At 36.0% G+C, this 16,390-nt stretch overlaps 1 protein-coding gene across 1 annotated transcript; it reads left to right on the top strand.

The window, feature by feature from the left end:
• The first annotated feature begins 14,741 nt into the window (after window positions 1-14,741).
• LOC126298250 (tubulin beta chain-like) lies at window positions 14,742-15,134 on the top strand. Its single transcript, XM_049989554.1, has one exon. The coding sequence runs from the start codon at window positions 14,742-14,744 to the stop codon at window positions 15,132-15,134; it is 393 nt and encodes a 130-aa protein (XP_049845511.1).
• The last annotated feature ends 1,256 nt before the right edge of the window (window positions 15,135-16,390 follow it).

Raw genomic sequence — 16,390 nt, 5'->3', positions numbered from 1 at the left:
AGTTCAATACCTCCACTTTTCTGCCTATAATGCTTCTGAAATTAGTGATCCAAACAAACAAAAAGAAAGGTTCATCTCTAGCAAGAAGACATATGCTTGAATATTTCTGGTATCCCAACTGCAGATTGGTCACTGCTCATTTAACTTTAGGTCTCTGTGTCTCAAGATGGACAAAAATGGACGTGTACCACTATTGAAATAAGCCCTTCATATAGAAACATTTTTCTCCACACACGAGGAATTTCTTTACTATTGCATACTCTTATATGACAGTTATTTATACATTGTCTACACATTGCCCAACAACCATATTTTGCATATTTCTCTAAATTAAACAAACCGAATGATTTTTCAACTCCACAGTATTTACACATTTTAGATTTGATGGCATACAATTATATAGAAAAAATTTTAAATTTTTTATCGATTATAGTACTGACAAATATAAACGAAAGATGATAATGTGTCAAGTACATATTCTGTCTAAGGAAGGCTTCTTTCATCGAAGTGACAACATCGTGACCTCCATAGTACATATAAACGAGTGCAGAAACATGAACTACTTCTATTGTAATCAATACTAAACGAAAGAATCTTCAAAACAGCTTGCTTTAGCAAGATGTTTAACTAGTTCTTTGGGAATAATCCAAATAAAATTCCTGTATATAATGTTGATAACAGACCATCTGTCTTTTACCCTCTCCATTTTCTGCAATACATTATCACCTATATCATCAAAGTCTTGTTTGATAGCAATGTTAACAGGTTGGTCTTCTTTTTTATAATTTTCCTATTCTGTTCTGATTTTTCCAAAGCTTGAATTCTTCCTTCAATTCTTCAGCTTTCTATTTCATTTAGTTTTTTAACAATCTCTGGGTCATATTTTGTCAACACTTACTACAGATAAAAAAATAAATAAATTTATTTTTAACATTTATGATGTTGCTGTAAGACATATTTCATTGTCTACAAAAATTAATAAGATATTTATTCTGCTTTTACACTTATCAAAAAAATTGCAACCTCATGTATCTGGCCCACATTTAGCCCATGAAAAATTAGTATAATGTTAGCCATTTTCTCTAATTTTTCATATTCTGGTATATAATCAACAGCTTCTATAAATTCACTGATATATTCTGGTAAAACACCATTATCATCATCTACTAGGTATTCAACATCAGCTTTTAAAGTACTTATTTAATAAAAAAAATAAAGGCATTAAACACTTGTTATGAATTTTTGATTTCAGTGCCTGTATTTCCTTCATTAGGCGTGCTAGTCATCTCTATTGTAAAAAATCCAAACTGATCATTCCCATTGTACTAATATTTCTTTTAAACATCGAAGTTAGAATCTCCATCAAGAAACTTCTGGTTAATATTATTTAAATTTGTGTCACCTTGTCAAAAAATATTTTTAAAATTTAGACTCTCTCTGACTAATTGTTTAGATATTTTAGAATGTGTCTGAGCCAACTGAAAACACTCTGTTCCTCTATGTCTGCTTCTAGTAAAGTATTCACTAACTATATCCTGATTTTCAAGATTAAAATCATTAAATCGTAGAAGTGAGATGTATTGGTATTAATCAAGTGATATAATTCCATCATTATTCTCATTAACAGTAGTAATCTTCTCATTATTTATATCTTCAATTTTTACATATTTTTTAAAGTCTTGATTTGACAGTTGATCTAAACTTTTTCAGTATACTTAAAATGAATTTCTTATTCCAATTTAACGATCCTGAAGCTAGAATATAATTACCAATCACTAATGTTGTTTTTCCATAATCATTGGTCCTTCTATTAGCCTACACATTGAACAGAATTTGATGAAAGCTTCCGAGGTTTAGTTTTTGATATTTCTCTGGAATTCTTGTTTTTGGTTCACAAACAGTTTTCATTTTAAAAATAAATTTCATTAATATTAAATGATGTGCCCATTTCACTTAAATGGCAAGACATCCGTATTCAAAAAATATTGACTCTGCAGCTACAAGACAGCTATAATAATGTTGCACAACTTAATTTTCATACAACTTTTTTAACTCCAAACATTATAAAGAAAAATAGTCAATAATATTGACATGAAGAAATGATAGAAATTTCTGTGGGTCAGTATTGCTTGAAAAACTTGGAAAAGTTTATTCATTGAAAAAGCCTAACATACACATTAAAGCAGATGAAAATTTAAATAGAGTTGTTATTGAGAGTGGTGTTCAATTGTAAATGGATAAATAGGATGGTAGTGGAAGTATATTTGGATTTAGTAACAAAATTATTAAAAGTGATAAAAGACCTCATGGTAACAATGCTCCTAAAATTATCCATTTGAGTTAAATAATATTAATTTTAATTTAATTGATGGAATGTGTGTGAAGCATATTGGTCACTCTAATTGAGAAACAGATATTATTGCTTCATTCAAACCTAACGCTGAATTTGGTGGAGCAATAATTCATGAACCACATTATTCTGTACTTATTCCAATTTTTCATACTACTCAAGAAGAAATATAAATAACTATAACTGATGAAACTGATAATGTAATTGACTTCAATGGAGCTTGTGTGAGAGTTGTTTAATAACATTTTATACTTATTATATGAACAACATTGAGAGCTATCAGTTCTACTCATTCCCTGTGAACAAGAAATCAAAAAGTAATCCAAATATCCCTAACAACAATACAGAAAGTATCGTAAATGTAAGAGATGGATGGCTCTATCCTAACCATGCTGAACGTTATGTGGGCTTCAATGTTATTGGAGATGGTAATATAGATATTCCTACTTATGATGGAAAATCTAACACTAATTAACTGGTAAGTATGTGAAAAAGCTGTTTGATTTTGTAACATAAATAAAGAAAACAGAAGAGCTTCTGTAAAGTTTGGAAGGTAGGAGACGGATACTGGCAGAAGTAAAGCTGTGAGTACCGGACCTGAGTCGTGCTTCGGTAGCTCAGTTGGTAGAGCACTTGCCCGTGAAAGGCAAAGGTCCCGAGTTCAAGTCTCGGTCGGGCACACAGTTTTAATCTGCCAGGAAGTTTCATATCAGCGCACACTCCGCTGCAGAGTGAAAATCTCATTCTAAAATCTTGTTGTCTAGGCCAAAGTATCCTTTAATTTCAGCATCAGTTTTGTTGTGTTTGTCTTCATCTCTTTATTATAAAATAAGTATGGAAGGACACCTAATTATGGTAAAGTAAAGAGTAAGAAAAATGACGTGCCTTATCCACTGAATGTGCTTGCTAGTGTCTTCAAAGATAAAAAAGTTTTATGGGAAGAGGAGCTTACTGTAATTTTTACTTGGAGTTCCAGTACTGGAGATTCTCTTCTTAGATGGGCTGACTACAGTGATACTGGAGTTGAAATGAAAGACACAGTTCCAAACGAAGGTATAAATGTAGTAGAATCTGTGGAAATTCGTGTACTTATTGTTAAATATGAATTGAATTATGAGCTCGTGGATTATGTCTAAGATTAGCACATCTGATAATCAAATTAAAACGATTTGGAATACTGCTAAAAGGGAAAGAGGGCAGCCGAGAAAGCAGGAAAACTATATTTTTTATCAAGCTCAATGAAAAGTTTGTTAACAAGAAGTCAGAAGTTGGAAACATTTTTAATAATCATTTTTAAGTGTTTTAGAGAAAATTGGATCCAGCTATTCATTAGAAAATGCAAGACAGTATATGGAAGAGGCAACACCTATGGAATTTGATCAAACTGAAATTCAACCCACCTCTCCTACTGAAAACAGAAAAATAATAAATTGACTCAAAAGTAAAAGCACATATAAAATTTATGGCATTTGCAACAGAGTACCAAGGGCTTTTTCCAGACAGATAAATAGGTTTCTCAGTTCACTGAATCAAGGCATTTTACCAGACAGACAGAAATACACCATAGTTAAACCATTGCATAAAGAAGGCGATAGGTCAGAAGTTAACAACTATTGCCCAATCTCACTTCTTACAGCTTTATTCAAAATTCTTGAAAACATAATTTATTCAAGAGTAGCATCACATATTTGAAAAAAATTAAGTACTAACAAAATGTCAGTTTTGTTTTTAGAAAGGCCTTTTAACAGAAAATGCTATAAATGCTTTCACTGATCAAATATTAAATGCATTGAATTACCAAACATCACCCATTAGGATATTTTGTGATCTCTCAAAGGCTTTTGATTGTGTAAATGATGAAATTTTTCTAGATAACCTTAATTATTGTGGTATGAGTGGGACAGTTCACAAAAGGTTTAATTCATAGTTAACTGGAAGAATGCAGAAGGTTGTAATTAACAGTGCAGATAATCTGCAAACATAAACAGAGTCCTCTAACCAGGGAGGTATCAAGAATGGCGTCACACAGGGTTCACTCTTCGACCCTTATTGTACTTAATATTAATGACTTGTCACTCTATATTCATGAAGGTGCAAAGCTAGTTCTTTTTGCCGATGATACAACTATAGCAATCACTATCAACAAACAAGAATCAGTTGAGGAAATTGTAAATAATGTCTTCCAGATTATTATTATTATGTTGTTCTCACTAAATTTTGAGAAAACACAGTATATACAATTCTGTACAGCAAATGGCATAACACCACTGAAAAATATTGCCTATGATCAGATGTCTGTTGCTAAGGCAGAAGATTCAAAATTTCTGGGTGTCTGCATTGATGATAAATTTAATAGGAAGAAACACATTGATGATCTGCTGAAAGGTTTGGTTTAGCTACTTATGCTAGTAGGGTTATTGCAAATTTTGGTAATAAAAGTATCAGTAAATTAGCCTTCTATACCTATTTCCATTCACTGCTTTTATATGGTATCATATTTTTGGGTAGTTCATCATTACAAGAAAAAGTATTCATTCCACAAAAGCTTGTAATCAGAATAATAGCAGACATTTATTTAAGGAACTCGGGATATTCACATTACCTTCGCAATATATATATTCACTTATGAAATTTGTTATTAATTACCCAACCCAGCACAAAAATAATGGCAAAGTGCACTGCTACAACAATAGAAGGATGGATGATTTCACTACTGTGTGTTAAATCTGACTCTGGCATAGAAAGGCGTGAATTATACTGCCACAAAGTTTTGGTAATTTGCCAGATAACATTAATAGTCTGACAGACAGCCAACCAACACTTAAAAACAAATTAAAAGAATTTCTTAATGAAAACTCCTCCTATTCAATAGATGTATTTTTAGAAATTAAATAGTAACTGCAAAAGATTAAGTATTTTGTGTAAAGAAAATTTATGTTAAAGTGACACATTCCACATCATTATGAAATGTCATATTCATAATCTATGGAACAAGTATGTATAATAATAAAGTATGTATAATAATTAAGATTGATTTGATGCACAGCAGATAATATTAACTAAAAATATTTTATTAGAAAAATTGAGCATATAATGATTTCTGATTTTATTCATTATTATTTTTCTGAAAATGCCTATTGATGTAGAGTATGTGAGAACTCTCTATTTTTAAAATCGGTTAATAATTAGCTGAGGAATTAACAAACATCCATACCCTCTGCCACGCACCGTATGGTGGATTACGGAGCATGTATGTAGTAAATGTAGACGTATTTAGCTGCCCAGCAGCAGTTGCTGCGCAGATGTTCGACCTCTAGCGTATCTCACAGCTTAGTGAGCTGGGCACAGCTGGTATAGATATCTTACCACATCTTTCGCTTCGCTCCACCTCCTTATTACCATCTTGCTTGCACAATAGTTCTAGCTTTGTCACATAGTTCCATTAACCGCATTGGTACACAAGAAAGTGTTTAAATTCTGATTAATAGATTCACCAGTATAGTGAAGCTTAATACTATGCTTTTAAGCATATTTTTCCTGTTTCTAGACCGATATTAATGGTTTAAACTTGGAGATAATGCTACTCAAAAAGTTTAGAATCATGTATGACTGGTTAAAATCCATTTTAAAACATTAACACACACCTCATATTTGGAGTGGCTCAACGTTTGTAAATAATTTTTCCATGTACTTTTCAATCTATTTCCCCAGTTCAGACTTCGAACTTATGCAATTTAAGTCAGCTAACTGCTGTTTTAAATGTTTTCTTGAGATGTGATTGAAATTAGAATAATATTTTTCGCCCCGTGCGGATTTGAGAGGATTCCAATCATGAAATGTTTACTAGTGACATTTCATGGATCGAATCCTGCTCAAATACTGGTTATTCGATAAATAAATCCTGGGTACTGTTGTGGAGGATGTATTCATATGAGACAGGGAGTTTTGCAGAATGTATAGTGTTTTGAGCAGAAAATTTTCAACTAAATCTTTTTATTCATTATATTAATACTCTTTCTAACAATTTTAATTATTTTGAATCAGATACTATTGAGAATAAAGAAACTTAAAAATAATGCTAATGAATTTCATGACCTGTAATTTTTAAATTAATTGTAGTGGGCTCAAAATTAATGTGCGTTTTTATATACAGTCCTGGAAATGGAAAAAATAACACATTGACACCGGTGTGTCAGACCCACCATACTTGCCCCGGACACTGCGAGAGGGCTGTACAAGCAATGATCACACGCACGGCACAGCGGACACACCAGGAACCGCGGTGTTGGCCGTCGATTGGCGCTAGCTGCGCAGCATTTGTGCACCGCCGCCGTCAGTGTCAGCCAGTTTGCCGTGGCATACGGAGCTCCATCGCAGTCCTTAACACTAGTAGCATGCCGCGACAGCGTGGACGTGAACCGTATGTGCAGTTGACGGACTTTGAGCGAGGGCGTATAGTGGGCATGCGGGAGGCATAATGCTAATGAATTTCATGACCTGTAATTTTTAAATTAATTGTAGTGGGCTCAAAATTAATGTGCGTTTTTATATACAGTCCTGGAAATGGAAAAAATAACACATTGACACCGGTGTGTCAGACCCACCATACTTGCCCCGGACACTGCGAGAGGGCTGTACAAGCAATGATCACACGCACGGCACAGCGGACACACCAGGAACCGCGGTGTTGGCCGTCGATTGGCGCTAGCTGCGCAGCATTTGTGCACCGCCGCCGTCAGTGTCAGCCAGTTTGCCGTGGCATACGGAGCTCCATCGCAGTCCTTAACACTAGTAGCATGCCGCGACAGCGTGGACGTGAACCGTATGTGCAGTTGACGGACTTTGAGCGAGGGCGTATAGTGGGCATGCGGGAGGCATAATGCTAATGAATTTCATGACCTGTAATTTTTAAATTAATTGTAGTGGGCTCAAAATTAATGTGCGTTTTTATATACAGTCCTGGAAATGGAAAAAATAACACATTGACACCGGTGTGTCAGACCCACCATACTTGCCCCGGACACTGCGAGAGGGCTGTACAAGCAATGATCACACGCACGGCACAGCGGACACACCAGGAACCGCGGTGTTGGCCGTCGATTGGCGCTAGCTGCGCAGCATTTGTGCACCGCCGCCGTCAGTGTCAGCCAGTTTGCCGTGGCATACGGAGCTCCATCGCAGTCCTTAACACTAGTAGCATGCCGCGACAGCGTGGACGTGAACCGTATGTGCAGTTGACGGACTTTGAGCGAGGGCGTATAGTGGGCATGCGGGAGGCCAGGTGGACGTACCGCCGAATTGCTCAACACGTGGGGCGTGAGGTCTCCACAGTACATCGATGTTGTCGCCACTGGTCGGCGGAAGGTGCACGTGCCCGTCGACCTGGGACCGGACCGCAGCGACGCACGGATGCACGCCAAGACCGTAGGATCCTACGCAGTGCCGTAGGGGACCGCACCGCCACTTCCCAGCAAATTAGGGACACTGTTGCTCCTGGGGTATCGGCGAGGACCATTCGCAACCGTCTCCATGAAGCTGGGCTACGGTCCCGCACACCGTTAGGCCGTCTTCCGCTCACGCCCCAACATCGTGCAGCCCGCCTCCAGTGGTGTCGCGACAGGCGTGAATGGAGGGACGAATGGAGACATGTCGTCTTCAGCGATGAGAGTCGCTTCTGCCTTGGTGCCAATAATGGTCGTATGCGTGTTTGGCGCCGTGCAGGTGAGCGCCACAATCAGGACTGCATACGACCGAGGCACACAGGGCCAACACCTGGCATCATGGTGTGGGGAGCGATCTCCTACACCGGCCGTACACCTCTGGTGATCGTCGAGGGGACACTGAATAGTGCACGGTACATCGAAACCGTCATCGAACCCATCGTTCTACCATTCCTAGACCGGCAAGGGAACTTGCTGTTCCAACAAGACAATGCACGTCCGCATGTATCCCGTGCCACCCAACGTGCTCTAGAAGGTGTAAGTCAACTACCCTGGCCAGCAAGATCTCTGGACCTGTCCCCCATTGAGCATGTTTGGGACTGGATGAAGCGTCGTCTCACGCGGTCTGCACGTCCAGCACGAACGCTGGTCCAACTGAGGCGACAGGTGGAAATGGTATGGCAAGCCGTTCAACAGGACTACATCCAGCATCTCTACGATCGTCTCCATGGGAGAATAGCAGCTTGCATTGCTGCGAAAGGTGGATATACACTGTACTAGTGCCGACATTGTGCATGCTCTGTTGCCTGTGTCTATGTGCCTGTGGTTCCGTCAGTGTGATCATGTGATGTATCTGACCCCAGGAATGTGTCAATAAAGTTTCCCCTTCCTGGGACAATGAATTCACGGTGTTCTTATTTCAATTTCCAGGAGTGTAAAAACAGTAAGTTGATACATTGAGTACAGCCAGTATGTTTTTGTCAAATTAATCTAATTAATTTTAATTTTTATTTATTTTATTTTAGCTTTCATTGGTTTAATTTATTAAGAATTTCACTTGTGTAATTTTACTTTCATTTTAATTAATTTTGTTTATGAAGATTTTTTAGGTATATGTGCTTATTCCAGGAATCATAGCGAATGTCCAGAGGCACTGAATATCACAGACCAATATCAAAGGGATTATGCCACATCTATTAAATTTGTTCAGCACGGTGAAGAGGAAATTAAAACAGAAAGCGATCCTAGTACAAAGAATATTACCGAAATTTTATCATCAGATATATGAGTGATACCACACATTCAGTTTAAATGGCTGGATGTGCGCTGGAAGACCACATGGAACAATATCACTGACAAATGTACAGCTTCAGATGTATGCTCTGAGGCTTACATCTTTGCCAAACACCATTTACCCACCACTGAGCAACAGTACGTTATCCAACTACAGCAGAACACATATAAGAAATACCGCTATACACAGAATGGTTGGATCTTCGAAAACTGTTGAAATCTAGAAATGGACAAAGCAGTGATGTGCAAATATGCTGAGCAGGCACAAGATGCATCAAAAAAGAAGCAGATTAACTTAGATATTCAAATGAAAATACGAAAGTGAACGTGGTTAGTTTACAGTACGTAATAATGTCTGATAACTAATCGTCCCACCTCTAAATAATTTAATTGGTTCAAAATCACGGCCGTTATAAGCCCACCTGCAAGTGTACAAGACTGTAAAGGGGAAATGAAGAAACTATAATAATAGTATAATAGTTGTATAATACTTATTTGTATTAATAGTAAGAGGTATATTAATTATGGGAGGCTGATACTGAGTCAGGTTAGTGAGAATGAAAACGTGGGTGTCGCACCAGATAGCTGCAGAATAACATAAGAAAAGTGAGCAGTCGAAAGAAGAAAAAAGGGAGAGAACGTCGCCGAATAACGTAAGACAACTGACACCACGAGGTGGGCGGCCCTCATACACAGTGAGCACTAGACTGCGGGGAGGTGACAGCCACACATGAGGCCAAGATACTGGATGATGCAGTGGTAAAAGGCAGTCGCTCGCGATAAATAGCGACTATCATGATACAAAGGGAAGTGAAGTCATCTAGTGACAAATAGCATAAGAGATGACTGACTAGTCCGACATCAACAAATGGTGAATACATAGTATACACTGAATGACCAAAGAAACTGGTACAGGCATGCATATTCAAATACAGAGATATGTAAACAGGCAAAATATCGCGCTGCGTTCGGAAACGCCTATATAAGACAACAAATGTCTGGCGCAGTTGTTAGATCGGTTACTGCTGTTACAATGACAGGTTATCAAGATTTAAGTGAGTTTGAATGTGGTCTTATAGTCGGCGCACGAGCGATGGGACACAGCTTCTCCGAGGTAGGGGTGAAGTGGCGATAGCTTCCTACGACCATTTCACGAGTGTACCGTGAATATCAGGAATCTGATAAAACATCAAACTCCGACATCGTTGCAGGCGGAAAAAGATCCTACAAGAACTGGACCAAACACGACTGAAGAGAATCCTTCAGTGTGACAGAAGCGCAACCTTTCCGAAAATTGCTGCAGATTTCAATGCTGGGCTACCAACAAGTATCAGAGTGCGAACCAATCAACGAAACATCATCGATATGGGCTTCCACAAAGCTTTACGCCTCACCTGGGCCCATGAACAATGACATTGAACTATCGATGGCTGGAAACATGTTGCCTGGTAGAGACTCTGTAATTGTGTGGGGCCTGTGCAGCTGGAGTGAAATGGGACCACTGGTACATCTAGATAAGACTGTGACAGGTGACACATATGTAAGCATCGTGTGTGATTACCTGCATCCATTCATGTCCATTGTGCATTACAATGGACTTGGGCAATTCCAGCAGGACAATTGAGGTAGCCAGAGGAGATGCAACAATTCATCCATCATGCTCACAAAACTACTCATTGATGACACGAGCTGTGTAGCAGGGGTCCTATCAGTAGATGGATATTGCTGGTGCTGAGCCAGACCTAGGGCTACTGGCAACTCACAGTATCCATCCTAATACTGGTAATCGCCCACCTGCCCCCACTGGAGGCAATCCCAATCTTATTCATGTATTAAATATAACCATATCTAATAACAAAAAACCAAGTTGAAAGAATTATATGTTTAAATGATTATAACAAAATAAAAATCTCATGCAAGGAAAAAGAATTAGATTTGCTAAGAAAGGGATAACATCCATTTTCAAAAATCTAATAAAATTTTTTCCTTGTAAATGTAACCAAAAAATATGACTAATGTGTGAGCCAAAGTTAAATTTGATGAAAATATTTTTAATAAACCTAATAAATTCTTTTCTTACTAAATAGAAAGATGACTCCCCAACTCCATCTGCATTCAAAAGACTTGTAAAAATTGTGGGGATGAGAAAACAATTAATAATTTTACTTCATGGAAGGTTACAAAGGATAATTACAAGATGATGTGTAGATATTCTTTAAATGAATGTCATAAAAAATATATAATAAAAAACAAATTCTTTGTGTTTGTGGGAAAAATATTTGTAAATATTATTACATAGAGCATTTAAAATGAATGTGAAGAACATACAAAAATATTATTATCTATGGAACCATAAAAAATAATGATGTAAAGTCTTCTTTTGCTGATGCTAGTCAAAAAATATTTGCAAACTGTCGAGAAATAAAAGATTTAATTTGTTTTTATAAGAATCAAGTCGTAAGGATAAGTATTTAAAAAATGTAAAAATCGTTATTAGAGTATAACAGCCATTCTAAACTGCTACCTATCTTTTAATACAAAAATTGTGAATTTAAAATCTAATTATTTATTTATGTAATGCCCATGTAGTCGTGTATCTATTCTACTGTCTTATTTTATTACTGTAACTGCATAAATTTCGTGTTTTCAGCTTTGAATCATGCTTACTTTTCAATATTTTTCAGTATTGTTGAACAGGCAGTCCCTGTAATCCTGAAGGCATGTTTTGTTCTTTACGAGATATTTCTTGACAATTTTGAATTTTTTTCTTCCTATTCACCAAACGTATAAGCATACATTTTAACTCTTAAACCACATAATTTTTCCATTATCTTTCCTTCACATTGATAATTCATTTATCTTAATACTTTTTTATTTGCCAAAGATATATTATAAATATTATTGTCTTGTTAATGACTTGTATCAAAATAATCAATAATTGATTTTGTATCTTCATAACAATCTTCAGTTTTATATTAGAGATATAACTATCAGTATTTTGATAATGAAGTTCAATATTTTTGCATATTTTGGTTTCATAACATTATAGCGAAAATCATTCATCGTTTCTTTCGATAAATCGAGTATTGCCATACCAATATAATTATGTTTATTAAAGAAAATTTTTGTTTTTTTCATATACAGTAGATATCAACTATATTTTCATTAAATAACATTCTATTTTTAAAATTTGGCTTAGCTATTAATTTATCCTGTTTCACAGGCTCTGAGACTAATTTTATATCGACTCTGTTTTGTACATTTTCCATTGTTTTTCCAGATAGTGAATTATTCATCAATTTGTAGAAAACTTTTTCAAAATCGTGTTTTGCTTTGTTATCATTTCTCCATTTAAATCTATATACTTTTTTAACCAATCAGGTTGTTTGATTATTAAATTTTTATATATTTTTGTAATTTTCTTTCCTAAGGATAAATATAATTTAAGATGTATATAATGAATAACTTAATTATATTTATTATTTAAAGAAATTATTAATCTTTTTTAGATTAAAATATCTGTTATAGATATTTTAGAACCTGTGTCTGTTGATTCAAAAGTAAAAAATACATGATGCTTCAACCGGTCACTTTTTTGAATTGTTATTTACTATTCCATGAACTGTTTCTCGAAACTTTTCAGGTTCATCTTCAGATAGTTTTCCAGAAGTTGCATAGCTATTTGTAGCATAATGCTGCATACTGACACTGTAACATGGAGATGGAATGTGCTTTAATATATCGGCCTGAGTATTTTTTATCAACTGATATGGATACAAAATTTAGTTTTACACTTATTGCAACAGTGCAGGTGGCTTGTTTCTGTTAGTGTCTATCTGTCTGCTTGCATTGTGATGGCCAGTTGGTACATCACTTCACACACTTTCACATAATATGTATGCATTTACACTGTGACAGCAAAACTTTGCCAGTATCCAGCATATGCTACATGACTGTTGGCTGTTACGAAGATCTTAAAACAAAGATATAATATAGGCCTACTCTGCTCAGAGATGTATTTTCTTTAATTTTATTGCATGTATTAAAGTCGATATATGGGCAAACACTTTAATCAGAACTGGCGTTAGTATGAGAGCTACAAATAAATAAATAAATAAATATATGATTTACTACAAGAACAAACTTCAAGTGATCTGATGTCTTTTTTCTGTTTGTATATTAACATATTACACAGTCAATTTATGAGCAAATACTTTGATCAAGATTGGCATAAACATGAATTCCCAGGAAGAAAATAATACAGAGTTTTAGTATTTGCAAAGAAATGCAGCTATTTGTATGACCATGACTTTATATTTAAATTTAAAACAATTACAAAACTTCAAATGAGCTGCTGACTTATTCCTAAGCTTACATTAACATGATCTGGAATATTAGTAAGGGCAGATTCTGTTTATTTCAGCTAGAGACAATATGTATAAAACTTACAGTATTTGTAATGTGCTAAAATTTATTGTATGACCATGAACTTTATATTTAAAACCAAGAACAAAAGTCCAAATGAACTGCTGAATTATTTCTGTTCTTACGTGAACATTTCAGCTAGAGGAAATATGTGTAAAAGTTATTCTATTTGTAATGAACTTCAGCTGTTTATATCAGGAAGAGCTTTAAATCTGACACAAGAACAAAGTTTCAAATGAACTTCTGACTTACTTCTCTTCCCACTTTAAGATGATGTGGAATACTAGTAAAGGCAGATTCTGTTTATTTCAGCTAGAGGTAATATGTATAAAAGCAGTAGTTTATGTCGACAGTAGAGTGCTTCAAAATTTATAAATATAGTGCAGATTTTATACTGTGGTACGATATTTACATTGACAACAGTGTTTTAGAATGCAGAGGGAGGGACAGGGAAGGTTAGAGGAAGCCAGGTGTGGGGGAGGGGGTCTGGGAGGCAATGTAGGGTTGGTTTATTGATTACTTGTTTTAAACTAATATGTGTCCAAAGTTGTGAAGGAAAAATTTGTTTCTCAGTTCAGTTTGGTAATTGAGTAAGTAGTCAGATGCTGTGTTTGTGTTGATAAAAATCTCAGTTTCTTCAAGAAGGTCAAAATGGAGGATTTGGAGGTTTTGTTCTATGTTTTTTTGCAGAATGATTGTGTTGGGTAAGATGTGAGGCAAAAGTAGAATTGTTCAGGTTGTTTAGTCTGAGTGCATCCATATGTTCTTTAAATCTTGTTGTGAAGTTTCTAATAGTTTGTCCAATGTAAAAGCTTTGGACATGAGTTGCAAATTAGGCTGTATACACCTGACTTTTTATGCTGTTGAATAGTGGTCTTGGTCCTATGTATGATTTTATTTTGTATTTTATTGTTGGTTAGTCAGTTTCTTTTTATGTTGTATCTCTTGAAGAGGTTGGCAGTTTGGTGAGAAATCTTCCATTGAAGGGCAGTCTTATAAACGAGGTCCTCTTGTTTGTGGATGGCTGTTCAGCAGTTGGTTGATTTAATTTGGTTGTATGGATTAGTTTATCTATCACAGCAGGATTGTACCCAATGCTGGAGGCAACTGATTTAATAACTTTTGTTTCTTTTTCTCTTTCACTTGTGTCCATTGGGATTTTGAGCATGCAATTAACCATTTTTCTGAAGAATGCTTCTTTATGTTGGTCTGGATGGCAACATGGCTCCGGCATGGGGACGCTGCTCATTGCCAAGATCAGGGAGGAGTACCCCGACCGCATTATGAATACCTTCAGCGTCGTGCCATCGCCTAAGGTGTCTGACATGGTTGTGGAACCTTACAATTCTAGTCAGCTGGTCGAGGATTCAGACGAGACATACTGTATAGAAAATGAGGCCCTCTATAGCATCTGTTTCCCTACATCAAAACTAACGATGCCAACATATGGAGATTTAAACCATTTAGTATCTGCTGCAATGTCCGGTGTTACTACATGCCTAAGGTTTCCAGGGCAATTAAATGCTGACCTTCGCAAACTAGCTCTTAACATGGTGCCATTTCCTCGCTTACATTTCTTCATTCCTGGCTTTTCTCCATTGACATCACGTGGGTCTCAACAGTAGCGATCTCGCACTGTACCAGAACTCATGCAGCAGACATAATATTGGAGGTTTTTCGCTTTCTGAAAATTTGAAATTTATACTTTTGATTTCTATTTGATATTGTTAAATCAATATAGTTATTGGCTTCTGGTGTTCAATGTTCTGGAGTGAATTGAATTTTTTTTATGTAATTTGTTAAATTCTTGGGCTAAATTTTCGATTTCTTTTGTTGTTCCATTGAACAGACTGAGAGAGTCATCAACTTAGCGTTTGTAATAAAGCAGCTTATTTTTCTGTTGGGTTCACAGTATAAAATTGTTTTAAAAATTGTTAATGTATATATCTGCTGACAGGCCTGCAAGACTACTACCCATTGCCAATTCATCTTTCTGATTATAAAACTTGTTGAACTGGAAATAGGTGTGAGATAATATAAGCTTCAGGAACTCTGTGAGTTCGTAGCTCTACCCACTGTTCCATGTTCGAGTACATTATTTCTTATTATACTGATTGCTTCCTTGACAGGTACATTCATATTTAAGTTGAGTATTTTAAATGTGTTAGAAGAATAAGAAATTTTTAGATATAAAAAATGGAATGCACAGTTCACATTGAATAATGAACTAGAATTAAAGAACTATGGCATACTGGCTGGTTTTGATTGTTTATACTATTAAGTATTTGTACATAAGAAAATTCAGTATTAAACTGGGTTCTAAAGGCAGCGATGCACTACTCCTAGTCCTGGGTACATGACGTCACACCCCCACAAGATAGAAGATAGTTTCCAATCCGCCAGTCTGTTAGTCGGTCTTAGTCATTTGTATAGGCCACTTAAAGTCTTCGCAACATCAGGATTTCCCTGCTGTCGCAACAGTAAGAAAGTGCCAACTTCTACTATTCCACACAATAACTTGCATCGTGTCCCAACTACTCATGTTAATAGTGATTATTTTATAGCCAGTCCAGTTTAGTGTCGTCTCACTATAAAATATGCTTTCTTCTTTTACATGCAGGCAAATCTTGACTGAAGTGTCTCTAACTACGTAATCCAACCACCAGCAATCTTAGCAAAATTATTGGATCACGTCTTCAACACCCTTCGTTCGCCAATGTAACATAGATAACACTCATTAATAATGTATCTTGACTGAGAGTTTTAATAATCCACAAAGTTGAGATATTTTGTATTACTCTTTATCATGTAGTTTGCACCTGATGATGTGGCTTTAGGCTGCGAAACCTTTTGTGCCATTAAAACAATTTTACCGGCTGTC

The sequence above is a fragment of the Schistocerca gregaria genome, chromosome X (genome assembly GCF_023897955.1).
Source record: "Schistocerca gregaria isolate iqSchGreg1 chromosome X, iqSchGreg1.2, whole genome shotgun sequence".
NCBI lineage: Eukaryota > Metazoa > Arthropoda > Insecta > Orthoptera > Acrididae > Schistocerca > Schistocerca gregaria.
This window is presented reverse-complemented; position numbering and strand designations above follow the sequence as displayed.

Bases quoted from the DNA above. Each gene is read 5' to 3' on its own strand.
- LOC126298250 (XM_049989554.1), top strand. From the start codon at position 14,742: ATGGGGACGCTGCTCATTGCCAAGATCAGGGAGGAGTACCCCGACCGC.